This window comes from Odocoileus virginianus, chromosome 9, assembly GCF_023699985.2.
Source record: "Odocoileus virginianus isolate 20LAN1187 ecotype Illinois chromosome 9, Ovbor_1.2, whole genome shotgun sequence".
Lineage (NCBI taxonomy): Eukaryota > Metazoa > Chordata > Mammalia > Artiodactyla > Cervidae > Odocoileus > Odocoileus virginianus.
In genome coordinates, this window is record NC_069682.1 from 59,336,150 (window position 1) to 59,361,747 (window position 25,598).

At 36.3% G+C, this 25,598-nt stretch overlaps 1 protein-coding gene across 7 annotated transcripts in view; it reads left to right on the forward strand.

Annotated features, from left to right (window-relative positions):
* Window positions 1-25,598, forward strand: part of ITCH (itchy E3 ubiquitin protein ligase) — a 97,169-nt gene that overhangs the window by 19,344 nt on the left and 52,227 nt on the right. For 6 of the 7 annotated variants that reach the window (XM_070472552.1, XM_020889143.2, XM_020889141.2 and 3 more), the window contains 4 exons: window positions 10,878-10,968; window positions 18,912-19,053; window positions 22,066-22,190; window positions 23,200-23,337. In XM_070472552.1, the coding sequence (XP_070328653.1) occupies window positions 10,899-10,968; window positions 18,912-19,053; window positions 22,066-22,190; window positions 23,200-23,337 (475 nt within the window). In that variant the 5' untranslated portion in view covers window positions 10,878-10,898. Of the gene's footprint in view, window positions 1-4,123; window positions 4,189-10,877; window positions 10,969-18,911; window positions 19,054-22,065; window positions 22,191-23,199; window positions 23,338-25,598 lie in introns of those variants that run through there. The other variant, XM_070472553.1, reaches the window with a different exon arrangement.

Consider the following 25,598-nt stretch of genomic DNA (forward strand, 5'->3'; position numbering starts at 1 on the left):
CATAAAGAAAGCTGAGCACCGAAGAATTGATGCTTTTGAACTGTGGTGTTGGAGATGACTCTTGAGAGTCCCTTGGACTGCAAGGAGATCCAACCAGTCCATCTTAAAGGAAATCAGTCCTGAATATCCATTGGAAGGACTGATGCTGAAGCTGAAACTCCAATACTTTGTCCACCTGATGCAAAGAACTGACTCATTGGAAAAGACCCTGTTGCTGGGAAGGATTGAAGGCAGGAGGAGAAGGGGACAACAGGGGATGAGGTGGTTGGATGGCATCACTGACTCAATGGACATGAGTATGAGTAAGCTCCAGGAGATGGTGATGGACGGGGAGGCCTGGTGTGCTGCAGTCCATGGGGTTGCAAAGAGTTGGACATGACTGAGCAACTGAACTGAACTGAAGCTATAGTTTTCTTTGTTTTTTTAGATGCCCTTTTTCAGGTCGCGGAAGTTCTCTTTTATTTCTGGTTTCTTGAGAGTTTTTACCATGAAAGGGTGAATTGTGTCAAATGCCTTTTCTGCGTTGAGATGATGATGATGTTTTTGTACTCTGTTCTAATATGTGTATGTAATATGTATTACATTAATTGATTTCTGGTTATTTATCCAAGCTTGTATTTTTGGTATAAATTCCACTTGGTCATGGAATATTACTTAATTCAAGTTGCTTGTATTTTGTTGATTATTTTTGCCTCTGTATTCAGTATAAGAGATTCACCAACTATGTACAAGCAATCCAGTTTCTCCACATCCTTGCCAACACTTTTTTTTTCTTTTTTATTAGTTGGAGGCTAATTACGTCACAATATTGTAGTGGTTTTTGTCATACATTGACATGAATAAGCCATGGATATACATACATTCCCCATCCCGATCCCCCCTCCCACCTCCCTCTCCACCCGATCCCTCTGGATCTTCCCAGTGCACCAGGCCCGAGCACTTGTCTCATGCATCCAACCTGGGCTGGTGATCTGTTTCACCCTGGATAATATACATGTTTCGATGCTGTTCTCTTGAAACATCCCACCCTCGCCTTCTCCCACAGAGTCCAAAAGTCTGTTCTATACATCTGTGTCTCTTTTTCTGTTTTGCATATAGGGTTATCGTTACCATCTTTCTAAATTCCATATATATGTGTTAGTATACTGTAATGTTCTTTATCTTTCTGGCTTACTTCGCTCTGTATAGTGGGCTCCAGTTTCATCCATCTCATTAGAACTGACTCAAATGAATTCTTTTTAATGGCTGAGTAATATTCCATGGTGTATATGTACCACAGCTTCCTTATCCATTTGTCTGCTGATGGACATCTAGGTTGCTTCCATGTCCTGGCTATTATAAACAGTGCTGTGATGAACATTGGGGTGCACGTGTCTCTTTCAGATCTGGTTTCCTCGGTGTGTATGCCCAGAAGTGGGATTGCTGGGTCATATCTTGCCAACACTTTTAATCTCTCTTTTTTTGGTTATTATTGGCTGCACCATGCAGCATGTGGGATCTTAGTTCCCCAACCAGGGATTGAACCTGTGCCCTCTGCATTGGAAGCATGGACCACCAGGGAATCTACTGTTTGGAACTGTTATAGAGTGGTTTTTTTGTTGTTTGTTTGTTTTTTTAATAAAATGATATCATCTGGGGACAGATAATTTTCCTTCTTTCTTTCCAATGTTTTCTTTCTTTTTTTTTTTAATGCCTTAATTGCTTTGGCTAGGACTTCTAATACTGTGTTGACTAGAAATGGTGAGAGTGGGTATCCTGTCTTGTCCTAGTATTAGAAGAAAAGAGTTCAGATTTTCAGTGTTGAGTGTGATGTTAGCTGTGGGCTTTTTCATATGTAAAACATATTTTGTTGAGGTAATTTCCTCTGTTCCTAATCTGACAGCTTTTTTATGAAACACTATTGAATTTTGTCAAATGCTCTTCTACATTAGTTGTGATGTTCATGTGGTTTTTATCCTTTATAGTAATGTGGTGTAATACATTGATTTTCTTTATTTTTTAAAAAAAAGTTTAATTTTATTGGAGTATAGGTGATTTACAGTGTTGTTAGTTTCAGGTCTATGGCAAATGATTCAGTTATATATATTTTCATTCTTTTTTAGATTCTTATCTCATATGGATTATCACAGAATATTGAGTAGAGTTTCCTGTGCTATAGAGTAGGTCCTTGTTGGTCACACTGATTTATTTATTTTTGTATGTTGACCCCATTTTGCATCCCAGGGATTAATCAATCCTATTTGGTCATGATGTATTAATCTTCTTAATGTGCTGTTGAATTCAGTTTGCTGGTATGAAAATGAAACATTTTGAATGTTATAATGTGGTGGCTCTGGAAATACCAAATTCTTCTCCCATTTCATGGTTTCTTGTTGCTGCCTGCTGTGATTGTCATTTGATTGTTTCAGACTAATTTTGTATAGTCCTGTTTTCTTTGTCTTGTATGGTCTCTGAAGTCTGTTCTGTTAGATTAGTAGTTTGACAGACAACCTTCTCACAGATAGATTGATATAAAATAGGTTTATAATGTTTAAGATTCAAGCGTACAAAATTATATTTTGACTTCTGTATACACTGCAACATGCTAACTACCAAGAGTTTAGTTTCCATTCATCACCATGCACTTGACTTCCTTTATGCATTTTGCCCTTCCCGCACTTAATTTCTGCTAACCACTATTCTGTTCTGTGTCTTTATTTTTGTTTGGTTTGTCTACTCACCATCCCACCCCCTACACACATATGAAAGAAATCATACAGTATTTGCCTTTTTCTGTCTTACTTCACTAGCATAATACCCTCTAGGTCTATCCATGTGGTTGCAAATGGCAAAATTTCCTCTCTTTAAAAAAAAAAAAAAAATTTTTTTTTAAGCTGAGTAGTATTCCCTTGTTTTAAATATATACTACATCTTTTTTATCCAGTCATTCACGGATGGCAACTTAGGTTGTTTACATATCTTGACTCTTGTATGTAGTGCTGGATTGAACATCGATATGCATATATCTTTTCAAAATAGATGTTTTTGGATTTTTTGGATAAATACCTAGAAGTGGAATAGCTGGATCATATTCTTAATTTTTGAGAATTCTCCATACTGTTTTCAATAGTGGTTACAGTAATTTGCACTCCCACAAACTGTGCAAGGATTCCCTTTTCTCAACATCCTCTCTAATACTTGTTATTTCTTGCCTTTTTGATAATACTTATTCTAATGATGTGAGGTGGTATCTCATTTGTGGTTTTGATTTGCATTTCCCTAATAATTAGTGATGTTGACAGCTAAGATTTTATGATTTCAGGTATTACATTCAAGTCCTTAATCCATTTTGAGTTGACTTTGTGTATGGTGTAAGCTGGTGGTCTAGTTTCATTCTTTTGCATGACCAGTTTTTCCAACATCATTTATTGAAGAGACTATTCTCCATTGTATGTTCTTTTCTCTTGTGTATTAATTGTCTGTATATGTGTGTGTTTATTTCTGAGCTCTCAATTCTGTTCCATGGATTTGTGTGTCACTTTGACGATACCATGCTTTTTTGATTTACTGTGACTTTGTAATATAATTTGAAATCAGAGTGAATGATACTTCAGCTTTGTTTCCCCCTATTCCCCTCAGGATTGCTTTGGCTATTTGGGACTTTTTGTGGTTCCATACAAATTTTAGTATTTTTTTGTTCTTCTGTTTCTGTGAAAAATGTCATTGGGATTTTTACAGGGATTGCATTGACTCTGTAGATTGCTTTAGGTGATATGGACATTTAAAAATGTTAAATTCTTCTCATCTATGAGCCCAAATACCTTTACATTTCTTTGTGTTGTGTTCAGTTTCTTTCAACAATGTCTTTAGTTTTCAGTGAAAGATGATCTTTCACCTACCTGGTTAAATTTATTCCTAGATATTCTTTTTGTTGCAATTGTACATGGGATTGTTTTTCTTAATTGCTTTCTGATGATTTGTTGTTGGTGTATAGAGTAGACTTTTATATATGTTGATTTTTTTTTTTGTACCCTGCAACTTTAGTGTATTTTATTTCTAATAGATTTTTTGGTGAAAAAATTTTTTAATGTATAAATCTGTCATATTTCTTTCCTGTTTGATTTTTATTAAACTTTAGGACACCCAGTTGGCATTGGAGAATTTCTTGTTGGTGTGGGGAACCCACCCACTGCCCTCAACTTAAGACATGTGGGTATTAGCGACCAGCACCTTTACACTGTTAAGAAAATGGAAAGAGAAGCTATACTGCTGCTACTGCTAAGTCACTTCAGTCGTGTCCAACTCTGTGCGACCCCATAGACTGCAGCCTACCAGGCTCCTCCGTCCATGGGATTTCCAGGCAAGAGTACTGGAGTGGGTGCCATCGCCTTCTCCGAGAGAAGCCATAGGCTGTGAGAAAGTGTTTGCAAAACACGTAAAGGTCTTATATTTAAAATACACAAATAACTCTTAAAATACAACAGTAAGAAAACAAATAATGAGTAAAATATCTGAACAGATACCTCACGAAACAGTGTACATAGATGGTAAATAATCAAACATATGAAAAGATGCTCAACATCATGTCACATGGGAATTAAAAACTAAGCCACTGGTGAAACATCATTGTACACCTATTAGATTGGCTAAATTCCAAAAATACTAAATTCTGACAATATCAAATGCTTGTGAGGATATGGAGCAGTAGAAATTTTCCTTCAGTTCTAATAGGAATGCAAAATGGTACAGCCACTTTGGAAGATGATTTGGCAGTTGCTTACAGAGCTAAAACATAGGTTTACCCTTATCATCCTGTAATTGTAGTCCTCTTTACCCAATTGAGTAGAAGACTTACATCCACAAAGAACCTGCATGATAGTATTCATAATTGCCAGAAGCTGGAAGCATCTAACATCCTTCAACAGGCGCATGGATACACAGTGGAAGAAACACATGTGAAATGTTTATTCAGCAAATTTTAAAAAACTGTCAAGCTCTGAAAAGATACGGAGGAAACTTTAATCGTAGTACCAAGAAGCCAGGCTGAGGCTCTTAAGTTGTGTGAGTCCACTATCTAACATTCTGGGAGAAGCAAAACTGTAGAGACAGTAAAAAGATAAGTGGTTGCCAGAGGTTCTTATTGAGGGAAGAAGAATAAATAGGGGAAGCACAGGATTTTTAGAGTTGTAAGGTTATTCTCTGTGATACTATAGTATTGAATACATGGCAGTTATGCATTTGTCAACATCCTTAGGACCATATAAGGTTCATAAAGAGTGACCCTTAATATAAATTGTGGACATTAGTTGATTAAAACTGTAGAGTATTTCAGGTACTGATTAGCAAAGCAGACAAGGTTGCCTACCTTTGTAGAAATTAATAAAATTAAAAAGAAAGTAATAGTATGGCTACATTATATTGGTTAGTCAGGGAAGACCTGAGTATTAACTTGAGGGCTGAATGCAAGATGTTAGCTATTTAAAGATAAGTGGGAAAAACATTCTTAGCAGAGGGAACAGCTAGTGTAAGCCTATAAGTCCAGAATGACTTTAGTGTGTTTGAGAAATAGAATCCAGATTTACAGTGGCTAAGGAGGAGAATGTTATGAGGAGAACTCAAGAAAGTAGGTCATGTACGGAATGAAGTGGAGTTTCTTTAAGCCAGAGTGAGGAATTTGGATTCTATTTTAGGTGAGATAGGCAATTATTGGATATTTAAGCAGACTAGAGCAAGATCTAATTCTGATATTTAAAAGAGTACCCTAACTTTGATGGGAAATGGCTGAGAGGGAGAAGGAGCAAATGCAGAGGCAGGGAGCCTTATTTAGTTACTTGTAACAGTTTGTTGACAGGGAAGGGCTGGGTGTGGCTTGGGCTAATGTAGTTAAAAGAAAAGTAAGCATATATTTTAGGGTCTGTCAGTTCAGTCGTGTCCGACTCTGCGACCCCATGAATCGCAGTACGCCAGGCCTCCCTGTCCATCACCAACTCCCGGAATCTACCCAAACCCCTGTCCATCGAGTCGGTGATGCCATCCAGCCATCTCATCCTCTGTTGTCCCCTTCTCCTGCCCCCAGTCCTTCCCAGCATTAGGGTCTTTTCCAATGAGTCACTTCTTTGCATCAGGTGGCCAAAGTATCGTCAGCTTCAACATCAGTCCTTCCAGTGAACACCCAGGATTGATCTCCTTTATGATGGACTAGTTGTATCTCCTTGCAGTCCAAGGGACTCTCAAGTCTTCTCCAACACTACAGTTCAAAAGCATCAATTCTTCGGCGCTCAGCTTTCTTCACCATCCAACTCTCACATCCATACATGACTACTGAAAAAACCATAGCCTCAACTAGATGGATCTTTGTTGGCAAAGTAGTGTCTCTGCTTTTATTTATATATTTATCTATTATTTTTTTGTGTCTCTGCTTTTAAATATGCTATCTAGGTTGGTCATAACTTTCCAAGGAGTAAGCGTCTTTTAATTTCATGGCTGCAGTCACCATCTGCAGTGATTTTGGAGCCCCCAAAAATAAAGCCTGACACTGTTTACACTGTCTCCCCATCTATTTCTGATGAAGTGATGGGACCAGATGCCATGATCTTAGTTTTCTGAATGTTGAGCTTTAAGCCAACACTTTCACTCTCCTCTTTCACTTTGATCAAGAGGCTTTTTAGTTCCTTCTCACATTCTGCCATAAGGGTCGTATCGTCTGTATATCTGAAGTTATTGATATTTCTCCTGGCAATCTTGATTCTAGCTTGTGCTTCTTCCAGCCTAGTGTTTCTTATGATGTACTCTGCATATAAGTTAAGTAAGCAGGATGACAATATACAGCCTTGATGTACTCCTTTTCCTATTTGGAACCAGTTTGTTGTTCCTTGTCCAGTTCTAACTGTTGCTTCCTGACCTGCATACAGGTTTCTCAAGAGACAGATTAGATGGTTTGGTATTCCCATCTCTTTAAGAATTATAGTAGGGTATATTTTGCAGATAAAATCTTTACAACTAGAGGGAAAGATTTAATGCTCATAGCTTTGGCTTGAGCAACTGGGTGAATGGTGCTGCTATTGAGCCAGGCAGAATTTCACCTTAGTCATTTTAATAATGCAGACAGTTGTAAAGGTTAGATCTAGGAGTCTGGAGCTCAGGGGAGAAGATGGTTTTTGAAGTGTAGATTCTCTGTCTACTTAGTCTTGAGGTATCTTTCAAATTGTACAAGTATGGTATATATTTTCTTTTTAAACTCAAATTATACATATAAAACCACAAGTTCCCCATGACTTCCTTCTTTAGTACACAGGAGGGTAGCCACTATTACCAGTTTGGGATGGATACTTTTTCTGCCTTTGTTTATATTTACCTATAGGGAGGATAGGCTTCCCTGGTTGCTCAGAGGTTAAAGCGTCTGCCTGCAATGCAGGAGACTCGGGTTCGATCCCTGAGTTGGGAAGATCCCCTGGAGAAGGAAATGGCAACCCACTACAGTATTCTTGCCTGGAGAATCCCATAGAGGGAGGAGCCTGGTAGGCTACAGTCCACGGGGTCACAAAGAGTTGGACACGACTGAGCGACTTCACTTTCCTTTTACTTTCATAGGGATATGCATTTTGTTTTTTATTTGCAAAAATATTACATTATATATATTCTGTAACTTAAATGTTCTTGAAATCTTTCCATTTCAGTTACTAGTAAGTTGTTCTAATTGTTGCATAGTTTTCTGTGGTATGAATTTGTGATTATTTAACTGGGTGCCAGTTAATACTAAGGTTTCTATAATTTTTCTTTACCATTATACAAGTGGTGTGTTTTTTTTATTCTTAGAGATTTAAAATAAATAATTTTGATTATATGGAACTAACGTGAACTAGAACATACATTATTAAAATTATCAGCATGTTTTTGCAAAGCATCTCAGTTCTATCACAATGATTTTCTGTAATTATCTGGAGAGAACTACTGTTGCTAAACATATTTTTAGTCTGTACTTTCATTAGTCTTCTTTACATGAAATTGTGTTTTTTAAATACATTTTATTATAATTTTGAATTTATTTTCTTTGCAACTTTATAATGTTAATTTAGAATAATCTATACTATTTAAGAGGGTATTTTCCCAGCAATAAACTGTTGCTGTAGATCAGCAGCTAGAATAATACTTTATCATGCATAAAATAAATCAACATCCAGATGTTGGACTTTTCTCACTGCCTCTTAATATCCTTATCTTGATGTCATAATTCTGTGACAGTCTTTTTGGTATTGAGGAGATGGTAATAACTATACATAATGTGGTAATGATGTCTTTGAGGACTCTTTCTGTAACAAGCAGTTTGAATCAGAAGAATATCCTGTGCAATGCTCTGTTGACTTTTATGGTACACCTCAGTGCCTTTATATTCTGGGTGACTACTAATGGCTTTATTTATGATGTATGCCTTCTGTATTTAAAATAAAATGGCCCTTTTAGTAAATTGTATAAAACATCCGAAACGGTGCAATTTAAGTAGACATAGAAAGTGAAGGAAAAAAATAAACAGACCAAGCCAAAGGAATGAGCTAGTCATTTGAGTTAAGGCCGCCAGAATTTTAGCCTCGAACATACTCTTTTTCCTTCCTCCCTATATCTGTCTGTCCCTCCCTCCCTGTCTCCTCAGCATATGGGATTCTGTTCCCTGACTAGGGATCGAACTCTTGCCCCCTGCATTGCAATTGGTCCTAACCCCTGGACCACCAGGGAATGGAAGCTTAGTTTTGTATGAATACTGTAGACATGTTTACAGTTTCAGGTTGCTTTGTTTGCCTTATTGTATTTATGTATTTCTTACATAGGACCTGGCAGATAGCGAGTGCTTAAGTAAATTTTACTTTAATCTTTGACCCACTCAAAATATTCCTGATATTTTATCAAGTCCCCAAAAGCCTAAGAACATTTTATTTTAAAAACACATTTAGTTAAATTCTAACAGTATGACTAATAAACATTCATAGCATTTCCCCCCCACATACATAATCATTCAGTCTTTCAACAACCTTGTGAGGTAGAGATGGTGTTATCCCCATATCTCTGACAGGAAACTGAGACCTAGAGAGGTTACATAACTCAAATAGTATCATACACTAAGTGTTGTAGCCAGGAATCAAGCCCAAGTGTCCTGATTTTGTTATAAAATCTCTGTTACATAGATCATGTCCTTACCACATATGAGGATTAACTCTTCTGAGACTATGGACTGTTAGGGCTGTTCATTTTAGTATAATTCAGGAGCCATCTTTGTTCATTTCACAGATCAGATGTTTTAAGTGTTTGCAATGTGTCAGGCACTGTTTTGAGATTCTGGGTTTTATCAGTGAACCAAAAAAATGATTCCTGCTCACATGGAGTTTATATTCTAGCCCAGAGAGTCAAAACCAATAAACATAATAACCAAGTCAGTTACTTAGTATGCCAAAAAAATCACATTGTCTGTAGAAGAAAAAAAAATGATCAGGATAGGTGGAACATACTGTTAATATTGTGAAGAAAACAAGTAGAACAAAGGTCTCAAGGCAAGAATGTGCTGGCATGTTTGAAAAATAACAGGTAGGTGCCTGAGTAGGGGCGGAAAGTAGAGGGGAAATAAGATCAGGAGGTAGGGAGCAGTGGAAGCACATATCATACAGGGTCTTTCACTCTTGAGTAAAATGGGAAGATTTGAAGAACTTTTTAACATCTTAAAATCATCCAGGTTGTGTTAAGAGTAGGTACTGAGGCTGGACAAGGATGGAAAAAAGGAGGCCTTCTGGGTTTCCCTTGTGACTCCAACTGGTAAAGAATCTGCCTGCAGTGCGGGAGACCTGGGTTCGATCCCTGGGTTGGGAAGACCGTCTGGAGAAGGGGAAGGCTATCCACGCCAGTATTCTGGCCTGGAGAATTCCATGGACTGTACAGTCACTTTAGGTTAATCTAGTCACTTTAGGTTAATCTAGGAGAGGGTCATAATTTAGGAAGAAGATAGCTGTCAGGTGGCTATGAACAGATTGATGATAGAGGTGGTGAGAAATGGCTGGATTCTAGGTGTATTTTGCAGATAGAGACATTAGGATTTGTTAGCAGGTGGGAAGGGACATATGAACAAAGGAGTCAAGAATAACTCCATAGTTTTTAGCTTGAGCATCTGAAAGGATGAAATTGCCTTCGACTGAGATAGTTTACAGAGGACATTAGGGGTTCCGTTTTTGATGTTAGTTTATTTTTTTTTTCCATTTATTTTTATTAGTTGGAGGCTAATTACTTTACATCATTACAGTAGTTTTTGTCATACATTGAAATGAATTAGCCATGGATTTACATGTATTCCCCATCCCAGTCCCCCCTCCCACCTCCCTCTCCACCCGATCCCTCTGGGTCTTTAGTTTAAAATGTCTTTTGGATACCTGAATGGAGTTGCTGTTTATAATTCAGGAGTGAAATCTGGGATAGAAATATAAAGTTGGGACTTGTTGGTATATAGATAATATTTAAAGCCATAACACTGGATGATATCCTTGAGGAAATGAATATGAAGATATGAGAGAAGAAGGAACCAATAACTGAGCCCTAGGACATTCCAGTATTAAGAGGGTAGAGAGACCAGAAGGAATCATCAAAGAAGACTAAGAAGGAATAATCAGTAAGGTAGGACATGAACCTCGAGAATGTGTCTTGGGAACTAAAAGAAGAAAGTAAACCATGGAAGAAAGAAATTCAACCATTTCAGATTTTGCTGATAGATTAGTGCAGCATGGATACTAGAATTTTAGCAGCGTGAAGGCCAGTGGTTATTTTGTGGTCTTCAGTGGGACATGGAAATGGCCTGGTTAGCATTATTTACATATTTTTCAAGTGGGAATTTTTGATGTTTACAGTGTTTCCTTTGCCCTGTTCAGGTTTGCCTTCCTGTTGGTGTTATGTCTGACAGTGGATCACAGCTTGGTTCAATGGGTAGTTTGACCATGAAATCACAACTTCAGATTACTGGTAAGTCTTAAAAAGATCTACTGCATTACTTCCCTCATTTTCTTTGTGGCGTCCCCGCCCACCCCGCACACTCCAGTATTCTGGCCTGGAGAATTTCCATGGGCTGTATAGTCCATGGAGTCGCAAAGAGTCGGACACGACTGAGCGACTTTCACTTCACTTTCACCATCAATAAAAAATCTTCTGAGAAGAAAACCTTTAGTGGCTGTTACATATCAGGTGTTGAATTAGTATTTGCTGAATGAATAAATGAACATAATGTTTAGATATGTAAAGATAACATTTTAATTTCAGGTTGTTATTGGGTATGGTATAGGATTTGGGTTTGTTTATTAAACATGCTTGGGCAGTTGCTGTTGTTTTTTGTTTTGATTTGGATTTTTTTAGCTTTGTTGAGAGCTAATTCACATACTATTCAGTTTACTCATTTAGAGGTCAGTGATTGTTAATACATTCTCAGAGTTGTGCAACCATCACCAGTCAATTTTAGAACATTTTCACCACTCCAGAAAGAAACCCCTGCCCCATATTCCCCAGCCACCTTCAGCCCTAGCTTAATTATTTTTCTGTCTATAGGTTTGCCTACATTGGTCTCATACAAATAGAGTCATAAAATGTGTGGCCTTTGTCTCTTGACTTTTCTCACTTATATTGTTTTCAAGATTCATCCCTGTTGTAGCATGCGTTAGTATTTAATTTCTTTTTATTGCCAAATACTATTCCATTTGTGGAAATACTTGATCCATTTATCAATTGATGGGTGTTTGGGTTGGTTCCACTTTTTGGCTATTATGAATAATGCTATGAACATTTGTGTATAACTGTGTGAAGTTGTATGTTTTCAGTTTTCTTGTGTTCCTGGGAGTAGAGCAACTGGGTCATGTAATATCCACATTTAGCATTGTGAGGAATTCCAAATTAATTTTCAAAGCATCCAGGGCAATTTGTATTCCCACCAGTCATGTATGAGGGTTACAGTTTTGTAAGCATCCTTGCAATGCTTATGTTTTTGGTTAGAGAATTGTAATGGATGTGACAAAGTATCTCAAGGGTTTGAGTTCATTTCTCTTGACAGTTAATGATGAGCATTTTTTTTCATGTGCTTATTACTAGCCATTTGTATATCTTTTTTTTGAGAAATGCCTATTAAAATTTTTTGGTTGCTCTTATTACTTTCCTAATACCTGTTTTTTTTCCTCTAACCGTACTAACCATGTGGATCACTTTCAGATTAATGTTTCTTAAAATACCACCTGATTTGTACCTGCTCAAAAACCTTCAGTGCTTCTCCTTGGCTATGTTAGTGAATTTCTTTAAAACTGGGCTAAGACCTTTCACAGTCAGACTCCATATGATTTCTTTGTAGGGTCTTTTTATAGAAACCATTTGTACTAGCCAAAGTGAGGCACTCAGTTTTCTTTAGACTAGCATGTGTCTATCACACAATGGAAACTTAGTCTCTCTCCTTTTAATTTAATGGTATTTATTGCTTATATTAGTTTCTGTTAATACTGTACCTGGCTTACATCCACCTCTAGATTATGAATATAAAGTTATAAACTGTATTATTCTTATCTTTTTCGAAACCTAAAAGTATTTGAATTATATAAAAGTAACACCTTCTTAAGTTGAAAGCATGCTAGAATTTATTCTTGGGAATCTCACTGACTCCAGTCTCTTTTCTTAGTGATGTCTGATTTTAAGTGAAAGAGTCTAATATTTCTTTGCCAAAGCCAGATTCTAGTTGTTTCTCCCTTCCCCATCCCTGATGACTCAGATGGTAAAGAATCTGCCTGCATTGCAGGGGACCCAGGTTCAATGCCTGGGTCAGGAAAATCCTTTGGAGAAGGGAATGGCTACCCACTCTAGTATTCTTGCCTGGAGAATTTCGTGGACAGAAGAGTCTGGAGGGCCGCAGTCCATGGGATCGCAAAGAATCAGACACGACTGAGCAACTAACACTTTCACTTTCTCTCCATCTTCAGTCTAATCTGAGTAGCTGTTTTACATTGGGCCAGGCTTCTTAAGACTTTCTTTACTGGACAGCTTACGTAAAAATTTTTGATTTAGAGGATTTAATAGTGTCAGCTTTTCAAGTTATGTAAGCAATATACAGGCTTTTTATTTTTAAAAAGTTAGCAATTTAAAATAGTAACGTGAGGAAAGAAAAAAGGAAAGTGTTAGTCGCTCAGTTGTGTCCAACTCTTTGTGGTCCCATGGGCTGTAGCCCACCAGGCTCCTTAATTTATGGAATTCTCCAGGCAAGAATACTGGAGTGGGTAGTCATTCCCTTCTCCAGGGGATCTTCCTGACCCCAGGGATTGAACCTGGCTGGGTCTCCTGCATTGCGGGCAGACTCTTTACCATCTGAGCAACCAGATTTAAGTTATATTCCTTTCGACTTATCTTTGCATAAGCTAGCTATCTTATTTGCTATTGTGACTGTCATGGGAAGAAAAACACTTAGTGCCTAAATGCACCTCAAGAAGACATAATTTTAGCCATTTATAAGCTTTTAATGTTGAGTCTAAAAATTCTGAGAATGTACAAGTATAGGGCAAAAGCATTTTTAACAAAAACAGGCACCTTGAATTATGGATAAAAGTTATATATTTAGCAAAGACATCATTAGATATGGCAGATATGGAGAATGTCAGATAATAAACAGTAGAGTGCCAAGTTGACTGGAATCAAGTGTCCTTTGTAATTCACTATTTGCTTTTTGTGCTAGAAACCTCAGAACAAAGTTCTTTCCCACAAGTCACTTTAATTGACATTGTATTTTTTATTCTGTGTTAATGGATTAGCTACAGTATTTGAATTTTTTGTTTTTTATTTTATTTTGGTAAGCTGCCTCAACACTTCTAAAATTCAAGAAAGGCGTAAATATGCAAGTGTAAAATATATGCCATGGTATATGGTAGTGGCAAGAGATAATGACTTTGGTCAGGAAAAAGGGGTAGTATTTGACTAGAGTTGCTGCTATGTGCAGTACTCTTGCCTGGAAAATCCCATGGACGGAGGAGCCTGATTGGCTGCAGTCCATGGGGTCTCCCGCTAAGAGTCGGACACGACTGAGCGACTTCACTTTCATTTTTCACTTTCATGCATTGGAGAAGGAAATGGCAACCCACTCCAGTGTTCTTGCCTGGAGAATCCCAGGGATGGGAGAGCCTGGTGGGCTGCCGTCTGTGGGGTCGCACAGAGTCGGACACGACTGAAGTGACTTAGCAGTAGCAGCAGCTGTGAAAGAAAGTGGTGCTTGAAACATTGCTAGTATTTAAAAAATAGAAAGGTATAAAAGGATCTTTCAGGAATGACCATGACAGAGCAAATGGCGTGAAGGAGGGAAATGCCAAGGCTTCCCTCAACATCCCTAAAAGCCACTGCTGCAGAGCAGGGACCTGTGAGAATTCATGGAAATGGGTCATCTCCTTCACTTGAGTCAAGGCTGCCAAAAAAAAAAGATCATTGCTAAGGGAGATGGGAAGTAACCAGAGTTTTTAACAAAGAGCAGTAAACTGGATTGGTGTTTTAGAAAGTTGCTGTGAAAGACTGATGGGGAAATTTAGTGTCAAAAGTTAAAATGTTACTCTGTGGTTCTGCTCAAATTTATGTCTTTAACTCTTCCTGTCATGCATGTATTACATGCGTACATACATAATTTGTTTGCAGTATATACATTTGCTAATTGCTTTTCCTTACCAGATGAGGGCAAGTAGAAAATTTATTTCAGAGAAATGACACCTTATAATAAGTTTTAATAAAAACTTGTATAAGTTGTAGCAGGAGTTTTAAAAAACTAAACTCATAAATTGATACTATGTTGATAAATAGATTGTTTAGAGAACTTGATGTGTTTTAATTTCACATAATTCTTTATAGGAACATCAAGGGAAAGGCAGCCTTGCTTTTCTTTTTCAGAATTTACATAAAATAAAGTATACCTCATCACAAGTGATTGAGTTCTCACAAGGAAAAAAATTCCTTTTCTATTTCTTTAATTTTGTATCTATATGAGATGATGAATGTTCACTAAACTTAATTGTAATTATTTCTTGATGTCTAATCCTTACGCTTTTACACCTTAAACTTTAAAATCATGCCAGTTCATTAGTCACACTTTCTATGATTTGACTCTTAATTTATAGAAATAACATGAATAGCCATTTTGCTATTCCAGGTTGAACTGGAGTAGAAAGGTGGTCATTTGTGTTACGCTTTCATTGATCAAGGTACTATATGAGGCATCCCCTTGGGAACTGCTGTTGGCATTGAAATGATCTCTTAACACTTTTGTTGGATATTGAATGTACCTGTATTGATCCTTGTGTTGGGCAGATCTTTTTGTAATTTATCAGATAGTTACAAAAATTACAGCAGGAGATCAGAAATACCTACTTACTCTCAAATGTTTTTGAGCGTTCATCGTATTGCTAATCATAACTTGATCTCAGCACCCTTGTTTGTTTTAACCTTGTTCCTTATAGCCTTCCAATTCCCAGAATAAGTTGATTTCCGGATCTTTCTTTATTCTTTATCTCTAATTCTGTGGCCTGTTTCCTTTACCTTGGACATAAGTCTGTTTTCTTACATCCTTCCCTATCTTTAGCCATTTCCTGTTTAATTATGTTCTGCACCTAACTTCAGCTATTATACTGAGCTTATCTGTGTTTTGATGCTTGCTGTATGCTAGTATTATACTTACATGGGCAGAATAAGTACTTTGGTATTTCCTAGAAATTTCTTAGTCTTAGTCCTTACTCAGAGCTCATCATTTGAGGAAGAGAAACCATCTTATTTCAGTTCTTACAAATTGAAATTAAACATTACTGTATTTTTCCAGATTTACTAGAATACCATATATTTAGCTCCCAATGCTTAGAGACCAGGAGGGTCCTTCATACTTTAAATTTAAAGTCAAGAGTTTATATCCAGTTCTGCCCAGACAAGCCATAGTTCTGCTAAAGAGGCCTCTTGTGGCCTCTCATGACTTCTGACCACAGAGGGTAATCCTTGCATAACTGGTTTTATCTCTTATCAGTTCATCATATTTGCTAATCATAACTTGATCTCAGCACCCTTATTTGTTTTACTTTGTTCCTTACAGCCTTCTGATTCCCAAAATAAGTTGAATAAGCCAAGGATTCACTTTTACTTTCTTTACATTTACTTACTTATTTTTACATTTATATTTAAATTGTCAAAACCTTTATTTCCTATTGGAGAGGAAGTTATTAAATATACACACTTGCTATAACCTTGCCATGAAGGGGATTGCAGGTTGAGTTAAATAAGTAAAAACTAATAAACCTACTAAGAACTAAGACTGAATGAAAAGCAATAGGAGCCGTATATAAATAAGAAAATGCTGTGCAAGCATAGAACACTTTTGACTTGTTATATTTAAAGAACCCTTCAAAGAGAAGGGATTAAAGACATCTCAGGAAGTAGAATTGTGTTGGATGAAAAGGAGAAAGGATCATTATGAGTGGAGAGGAGTAGCACATATGAGCCATCAAAGTGCGTGGTCCTTGTGAGGGACAGCAAACAGGTAAGAGTGGTTAGAACACCAGGGGCCTGTGTGGGATTTTGTACAGGAAGGGGCTATAAAAGTACATAGTAAGCAATGTTAAATGCCCCAGAAGAATTTAAACTTCATTTTTCAGGCGTTAGAGAATCATTGAAAAGTATTGACATGGTCACATCTGTTCCAGGAACAATTCTAGTAGCTATGAGGAATTGGACTGGAGAAGTGAAAGTAAAAATAGTTGTTAGAGGCCTTTAGGTGTAGCCCAGGTGACAGTTGATACTGACATTTTTCTGATTCATTTTCTTCTAGTTTATAATTCATAGTCTTTCAATTTACCTTGGGAATTTCAATTTTAGGAAGTAGTTCATCGATCTATTTTACAATATTAGGACTGTAATGTAAGTTTTGTGCAATCTGAACTTTGAGATTTGAACACTTAACATAATTCTCTTGTCCAAGCTTTGCTGTGACCATTGGATAAAACTTTTAAATTCTATTGATCTTGTTCTTTTTTTATGTGTAAAAATTAAGATGATAATACCTGTCTTGCAGAATAGTCGTGAGAGTCAAAATGATAATATTTAGGTGCCAGACACAGTAAAACACTAACAGTTGGTGTTCGTTTCCCTTACTCTTTTTGTTTTCCCATTTAACATTTCCTAAAATGGCTCTAGTGGGGTTGAGTGGGATTATGTGGTAAACAGCTTTCAAAAGTTTGAATCCTAAAAAGCCACTCAGGATAGCTGCATTGCTCTTTGTTCTAGGCTTAATCAGTTTAAGAGGATCACAAGAGCCCCTGAAACAAAATGAACTTAGGCATGATTGTATAGGCTGTTTTACCTTTTCTCAGACCACAAATGTATTAAAAATAGGGATTTTTCTGGGGCAATCCTGTGATTAAATTAGGTTTTGTATTAAGTAGTAGGGCTTTATAGTACCTATTAGTCAGAGATAGGTCTGACCCCCATTTGAGCATTTTCTGTTCTGAAAAAGACATTTTGCTTATTGTTTCCACTTTGATGTCTCACGAGCATCTCAAGTTTATACATTCATTATAATACACTTCCTGCCCATGCCACCCTCCTCAAACTTGTTCTTTCCTAGAGCTTTTCCATCTTATTCAGTGATACCACCTTCTATCCAGTTACTTACGCCAGAAACACAGGAGATATCCTTGCTGCTTTTCCATAGCTCACTAATGTAATCTCATCCTGTTGATTTTCATTAGAAAATATTTATTCCTCCCCATATCCATGTTCACCACCCTAATCTAATCTACTGTCTCTTAGATGGCTCTAGCAGCCTCTTAAGCATAAAAGGACAGAAGTAAAATATTAGATCAAAGTGAAGTTGGGAGATTCAGGGCCACCACTTAGGACTGTGCCTGCTGGAGTACCCAGATTGTGTGTTGGACTGTATATTGCACTTCTTGGGTAGCTCCTATATAAACTTTCCTAGCAACTCGCAAGGGCCTGTTAGTCTTGATAGGCACTGGCATCTCTGAATTTAGCTGTTAGAGTAGATATCCAGGTAGTAAAATAGTTCCTTGGTTGTGGTCATCCCATTTATAGGGGATCAGTGAGTTGTCTCCTGTGGGAGCTGTGGGGTGTTCTAAATTCAGATCTACTCTTGGCGTCTTCCTTCGACACAAGGCTGGGACAAGGCTGCTTTATGTTTTATGACTAACTCAGGCTCGGGATGTAAGAAGCTCTTGCTAAGGTAATGAGAGATATATGAGATGTTAGACATAATCTTAGTTTGTAACTCTTCCTTCAGTGGCTTTCTAGCATGCTTAGAATAAAATCCAAATTCCTTGTCTTAGCTTGCATAGCTAAATGTGATCTCACCTTATTTACCATTTTTCTCTGTTTGCTCTACTTTTCTTAGGTCAAAGCTTTTGTACCTCTTTCTTAACGTTCCCTTCTTTCTACCTTTGATCTTGACATGGATAGCTCCTTGTCATTTAGATAGTTGCTTAAAAGTACTGTATCCTTGGAAAACTTCTTTACTACCAAGTCATGTTCTGCCACCTTAGGCTGTTTTTCATCACAAGGACTTATCTCTAATTTTAAACTGTTCTGTCCAGAGTTTAGAGCAATAATATAGATGGTAGGCATTCACATATTTGTTTACTAAGTTTGTCAGTGTACTTTTTAATTGACCTCAAGATTTCTGGGACTTGTGATACTACTGATGGGAATTTGGGTGGGTGGTGTGAGGAAGTCTTATAGTTTTTAATAAGATGGTAAGAAATACACAGGTCATAAGTGAATAAAATTTGTGAATATTTTAGAGCAAACTGCTTTGCTTCTCAAGTAAAAATAATGCTCTGTTTAATCTTTATGAAATTAAATTGATTTGAAGGATGGACTAACATCTCGAATACTGAAATATTTTCTCTTTTATTTAGTCATTTCAGCAAAGCTTAAAGAAAATAAAAAGAATTGGTTTGGGCCAAGTCCTTATGTGGAAGTCACAGTAGATGGACAGTCAAAGAAGACAGAAAAATGCAACAATACGAACAGTCCCAAATGGAAGCAGCCTCTTACAGTGTAGGTTTGAAAGTATTTTCTGTGGTATATTTTGTTTAATAGGTCAGCAGAAATGCAGCTTTTAGAAAGTTTTTCACTTTTTTTTGTTCTTCCCCCCTCTTAATTTTACTCCCCTTGTTCTTTTAGTCTCGTTTCTCTTTAATTATTTGTTTTCCCAGTTTCTCCTTTTCATTGCATTTTCATTTAGTTGTTGATGTATCTCTGTTGCCACTAAATAGTAGCTGAAAGATCCCAGGGTTATGGGCCCAGAAATATTAGCAGCTCTTTCCTTAATTTAGGTTGGAAATAGAGGGATATCAGGAACTCACTTCATTTTTTCTTATTTAATTTTTATTTTAAATTTAAAATTTAAATTTTGTGTTTTTTAAAACTACAGTGGCCACACAAAACCTACCACTTTTTTTTTCTTTAAAAAAATTATACATTTTGTTCTATCACTCTATTTTTATATTAAACATATATCTTTTTTTTCTGAGTATGTACAGGTCTTAACATCTCTAATATAACTACATAATACTCTTTAATATGGATGGACTGTTATTAATTTTACTAGTTCCCTATTCAGTTGATTTCTCATGTTGGGCTGTTAGTGCAGTATACATTCCTGTGCATATGTCTGTGCATTGGTGTTTTTATCTGTCATTTAAATTCATAGAGGTGGGATATAGCTCAATTTCAGCACTAATTGACAAAGCCCTAAATGTTGGTAAGAAAAGCATAATTGGTTGAAGGGAATTATAGGTTAATTTTTAAACTTTTTCTCCATTAAAATGGAAGAAAATATATGATTTATCAACAAATAGATTTTAAAATAATATAGTATGTTATATTTTTAAAATAATACAGTATGTTATATATTAAAGCATAGTTCAAAATATAACCAGTTGTTATTTTATCAAATGTAGACAAATTGCTTTCATTCCCTAACATTTGAAATTCTTCATTTTTTTTCTCTTAGAAAAACAAACCTGTGACTAAAAATGTTTTATTTTTAAATGGTGAGATGAGACATCTGAAATGATAAGCTCTTCTTTTCACATGATACATGCCTCTGTGAACAATATTTCTAATAAATGACAAAACAAATTGGATATACCTACATTAATCTTTAACATGGATTTTTTAAGTTCTAGGGCATCTTTGTTGTACTTAATAATGATTTTGAACAAATAAATGGAACTTAAGAATCTTCCAAAGATCATCCTGAGACCTATTTTCAGAAGTATCATTCTAATGTTTCTCATCTGTATTTATTTCAACATTAATGTTTCTTAGACTTCATTTTTAATTAGTGCCCCATTAGAGATTTGATCTAGATTAAACTGTGTGAGTAACATTTATTTAAAAAACAAATCTTCAAAAGGCCACAGGCTCCAATAATGACTGGAGATGTTCAGAATAATAGGCTGAATACTCATCTATTTTCTACCAACTGCTATCTGTGCTCACTATAAATATACTTTCAGGCTCTTGAGCTGATAGCAACATGAACTTAGTGGTTTAAAAGTTAAGAAAAAAAGCTCTCCTTGTATCCCTAAATGGTAGTGCTTTTCAACCTGGAAATTTGGAGGGGAACACTTAGTTCAAGTTCTTCTGAATTTTTAAGTTACAGGAGATTGGCCTGCAATTTTAACACAGCTTCCATAGTTAGGTAGCATGCTTTCCATACTTGTCTCAAGAATTGAATTGAAATAATTTAGAGTAGACCATCGTTGATGGCAGAGTTTATCTTTCAAAGTAAAATTAAATTTATTAACTTTTATTCCATCCCCATTGTGATTACCCAGATGAGTAACAGAGAAATGTTCTCTTAATAATTAATATATGTTCTCCTGAAAGTAACATCTGAAAGTTTTGAAAGAGAATGAATACATTGTACCAAAAAGGGGCAATGATTAGGTGAAAGTTTCTTAGTTTGGTTACAATATCTGCCACTGGGAATTCCTTGGTGGCCTAGTGGTTAGAACTCTGCACTTGCACTGCAGGGGGTACGAGTCCTGTCCCTTGTCAGAAAAGTCTTACAGCCTTGAACCATAGGACTATCATATGTTATATAGTGTTCTGTTTTTCTAATTGAGATAGTTTTTATACAGTTTATTGCAAACTCAAATTTCTATTCTGTATTTGCATTTAGCAAGGTATGGCCTTATTTGACACTTGTCCTGAACACTTTGCCTCTAGCAGTGTGAAACATGGGGTAATATAATCCTGAAATCCTTAAGTAGCTGACTGAGAACATTCTTAATACAAATTTTAATGACAGATTTTTGTTCAGATTACAGTCCGTCACCAACTGGCTGTGTGATATTCGGCAATTTGCTTATTCTCTCTGAGTATCAGCTTCTGTTTGTGAAGATGAAAGTGGTATTTTCACCTCAGGGTTACTCTGAAGGTTGAATGAAATAATTCTAAGCTCAACACACTACCTGACATAAAATAAAAATTTAATTTTTTGTACAAATCACTTTTTTGTACTCAGTTCTTTCCAGTCTCTCAGTCGTGTCTGACTCTTTGTGACCCTATGAACTGCAGCATGCCAGGCCTCCCTGTCTATCACCAACTCTCAGAGCTTGCTCAAACTCAAGTCCATTGCATTAGTGATGCCATCCAGCCATCTCATGCTCTGTTGTCCCCTTCTCCTCCTGCCTTCAGTCTTTCCCAGCATCAGGGTCTTTTCTGATGAGTCAGTTCTTCACACCAGGTGGCCAAAGTATTGGAGCTTCAGCTTTTTGTACTACTAAAGTAAAATTATTTTTCAAAAGTTTGTAGCATGATGAACACTTTTACTTTTGTTGATAATACATACATGTAATCGTCCCTATAGGTCAGCAGTGTGTGAAGATGACTGTGCAAACCTGTAGCATTCAGATATGTTTTTCATAAGATTATAGAATATAGGCAATATTGGTTGTAAACTGTAAGATATGCAGTGAGATTTTAATTGTAATTTATTTAGAATTCCATTGTGATAGTAAAGGAAATACTTTTTTCACCTTTTTTTTTCATTTGTAGTATTGTCACCCCTGTGAGTAAATTACATTTTCGTGTGTGGAGTCACCAGACACTGAAATCTGATGTTTTGTTGGGAACTGCTGGATTGGATATCTATGAAACATTAAAGTCAAACAATATGAAACGTATGTATGTGAAAATAAGAATAAGCTCAGCTTTTGTTATTTTGCAAGAAATTCATGTGTCAAATATGGAGAAAAATGACTATTCACTGTTTGTTTTTAAGTTTACATGGTTGTAACATTAGTAGAGATAAAGCTTGAACTATTTAATGCGTTCTTAATACCGTTTGGCTATTCATTTTGGATCCAGTATTTTAAATAAATAGTAGATAGGTATTTATTGAAGGCTATACTCAATTATGGAAAAGAAATAGAGCAGAGATGATTTTATTTTAGATGGTTTTATTTATATATGTGTATATCTCTCTCGATATCTACAAATACATGAAAACTTGAAACATGCTTATTTTAATTAATATATTATGATTTTAAAACAGACTTCTAATCCCTTGAGTATCTAAAGCATACTTCTAAGAATTTTATTTTTCATTTAGGATTTATAAGACAAAAATTCATTCTTACATTATGTTTTCACTCCATATAATTCAGACATACCTTGCTGAGTAATCTTAGTTGTCCTTCTGGCTCATTTTGAAGAAGAGAATGAATATAATAAGTGAGATGATTGAGCTAGTTAGTGTTTTTGTTTGTTGTTTAGCTACTAAGCTGTGTCCAATTCTCTTGTGATCTCATGGACTATAGCCTGCCTGGCTCCTCTCTCCATGGCATTTCCCAGGAAAGAATACCGGAGTGAGTTGCCATTTCCTTTTCCAGGGCATCTTCCCGATGCAGGGATCAAAATCACGTCTCCTGCATTGGCAGGTGGATACTTGACCACTCACTGAGCTACCTGGGAAGCCCCATTTAGTATCTTACATTGTGGATATTAAGCACTAGGAAATTTTGTTCTATTTTTTAAATGTTTTTGGCATGAAAAGCCCTGAAACCTTGGGTGAGGTATATTAAAACAATATATATACATATAAATGTAAATTTTATGACAGTTATGTTTTTAACATTTATGACTTTTTTTTAAAAAGTGACCGTTTTCTATAATTTTATTCTCTTCCAGTTGAGGAAGTAGTTGTGACTTTACAGCTTGTAGGTGACAAAGAACCAACGGAGACAATAGGAGATTTGTCAGTCTGTCTTGACGGGCTGCAACTAGAGTCTGAAGTTGTTGCCAATGGTGAAACTGCATGTTCAGAAAGTAAGTAATCACTTAAATTCATTTTTATTTATTTGGCTGTGCTGAGTACCAGCTGCAGCACACAGGATCTTTGATCTTCATTGTGGCATGCAGGATCTTTAGTTGTGGCATGTGGGATCTAGTTCCCCTAACTAGTGATTGAACCCAGGCTCCCTGCATTGGGAGCACAGAGTCTTAGCCACTGGATCACCAGGGAAATATGTAGGGTCTTTTCTTCTTAAGTATGTTGTAATTATTGCCATTCTTTTTCATATAAATAAATTGTTTTATTTCCATTTTATAAAGAGACATTTTTCATTTTAAACTTTTAGTACATTGTTTCTATTAGGAACTAAGAGTTGAAAAGCTAGCCAAATAAAAGCCAAATCACTGTTGTCTCTGAGAGTGATAAATTGATTTATAAAGTAGCCATTCTGTAGGTCAGCAATGGCAGTTAACAAGGCACATTTGATGCTACACCTTCTCCAGTGCCAGTGGCAGACATAGTTTACTGTCTGTAGCAGTGTCTGATTTAGTTTAAATTTGACTCAGAATCCTTAGTACTGTACCAGACAAGCCAGTACAAGCTGGCACCGTTTGCTATTCCTCTTCCTTTTTTGTAGGCTACATTTACTGAGCTGTCTTTGAGTTATAATAATGACAAAACCAATTTGTTTTATGTTGATGTATTTTACAGTTTATGATTTACTGGTGTTAAAGGGAATAAATATGAGATGTAGTTAAAAGAAGTTTGGCACCTGACTTAGTCTCTGTGCAGCTAGCATGCTTAATAAAACAACTTCTCAGTGGATTTCCTTTAGATATTTCCATCCCTTATTTTCTAATAGGTGTATTTTCACCTGGAACGCAGATTTTTGAGACAAAGTGCAGATCAGTGGTTTCCTTGATTAGTCTGACAGAGATCTTTCTACCTAGAAACTGCATTATGAAGCATTTTTGCAGTTATCAGGTGCTGTTATACTTGTGTTTCTACCTTGGAAGACTGCCTACTTCCTTTCTAATTCATGACCTTTTTTTAATAGCAGAACCTTCAAGGTAGTCCTGGTTATATCTTTCAGATTGGTTCTTTGGGGTTAATGAGGGTAGAAAGAAATTTCTGAATTGGTTATACTGGTTCAGAGTTGACACATTCATATAAATGAATCATAACAATAGGTAGTCTTTGTGTCAGGCTTCTTTCACTTAGCCTAGATAATGTCATTTCAGGTTTATCAATGCTGTAGCATGTTTCAATAGTCTGTTGCTTTTTATTACTGCATAGTTTTAAATTGCATAGATGTTTCACATTTTACCTATCCACCTGTACCATTTTTTAAAATAAAACCTTGAGACACTTGCCCACCTTACTGAGTATGATATATTAATAATATAGTGGTGACTCAGCATCTTTTTAATGACGTAATCCATCAATTATGCTTTGGAGTAGTATAGTGATGACTTCACTCTTTGAAAGTAGAGACTGTATTCCGGGACTGTTGTTCTTTAACTCAGTGGACCTAGGCTGTTAAGCTTGTTCTTTTTGCATTTTATAGTTTTCTAAATTTCTCTGTGTGCTACTTTTGCTGCAGTCTGTGTGCCTACCTATAGTACTCTCCCTCTCTTATCACAGTTCCTTACTGAATCCTAAGGATATTTCATGAATAAAACTTGAAGAAAGTATGAGTGTTGTAGCATTTGTTTTGACCACTCTGAGACCTATTTGTTCTTTTCCTATTCTCAAAGCTATTTTCAGGGCCTTTGCATAAGAAAGATATTACTGATTTTTCTATTTTCAAAATCTTATCATTATCCTGCTGATAATCAGCACTTATAGGGGGAGGTAGTTGGAATACAAAAGATGACTAAAATACATTTGAATTAGAATCAAGCAAATGGGGACTTCTCTGGTGGCTCTGCACTCCCAGTAGAGGAGGCCCCGGATTTGATCCTTGGTCAGGGAACTAGATCCCACATACCACAGGGCAACAAAGCCACAACTAAGAGTTAGTATGCCACAACTAGAGATGCTGTATGCCACAGTGAAAATCTTCAAAATTCCCGTGTACTGCAATTAAGACCTGGTGCAGCTGACTAGCTAAATAAGTAAGTAAATAAGACATTTGAAACAAGGCAGAAGTAGCACATGAGTAATAATATACCTTGACTCATTACCATCTCTTATACAAAATAATCATTTGCACACAGACAAAAAAATATCATTTGCACAATTTTGATAAAACTTCTCAGTCATGTGAACATTTATTTTATTTTCCTTTAAAATA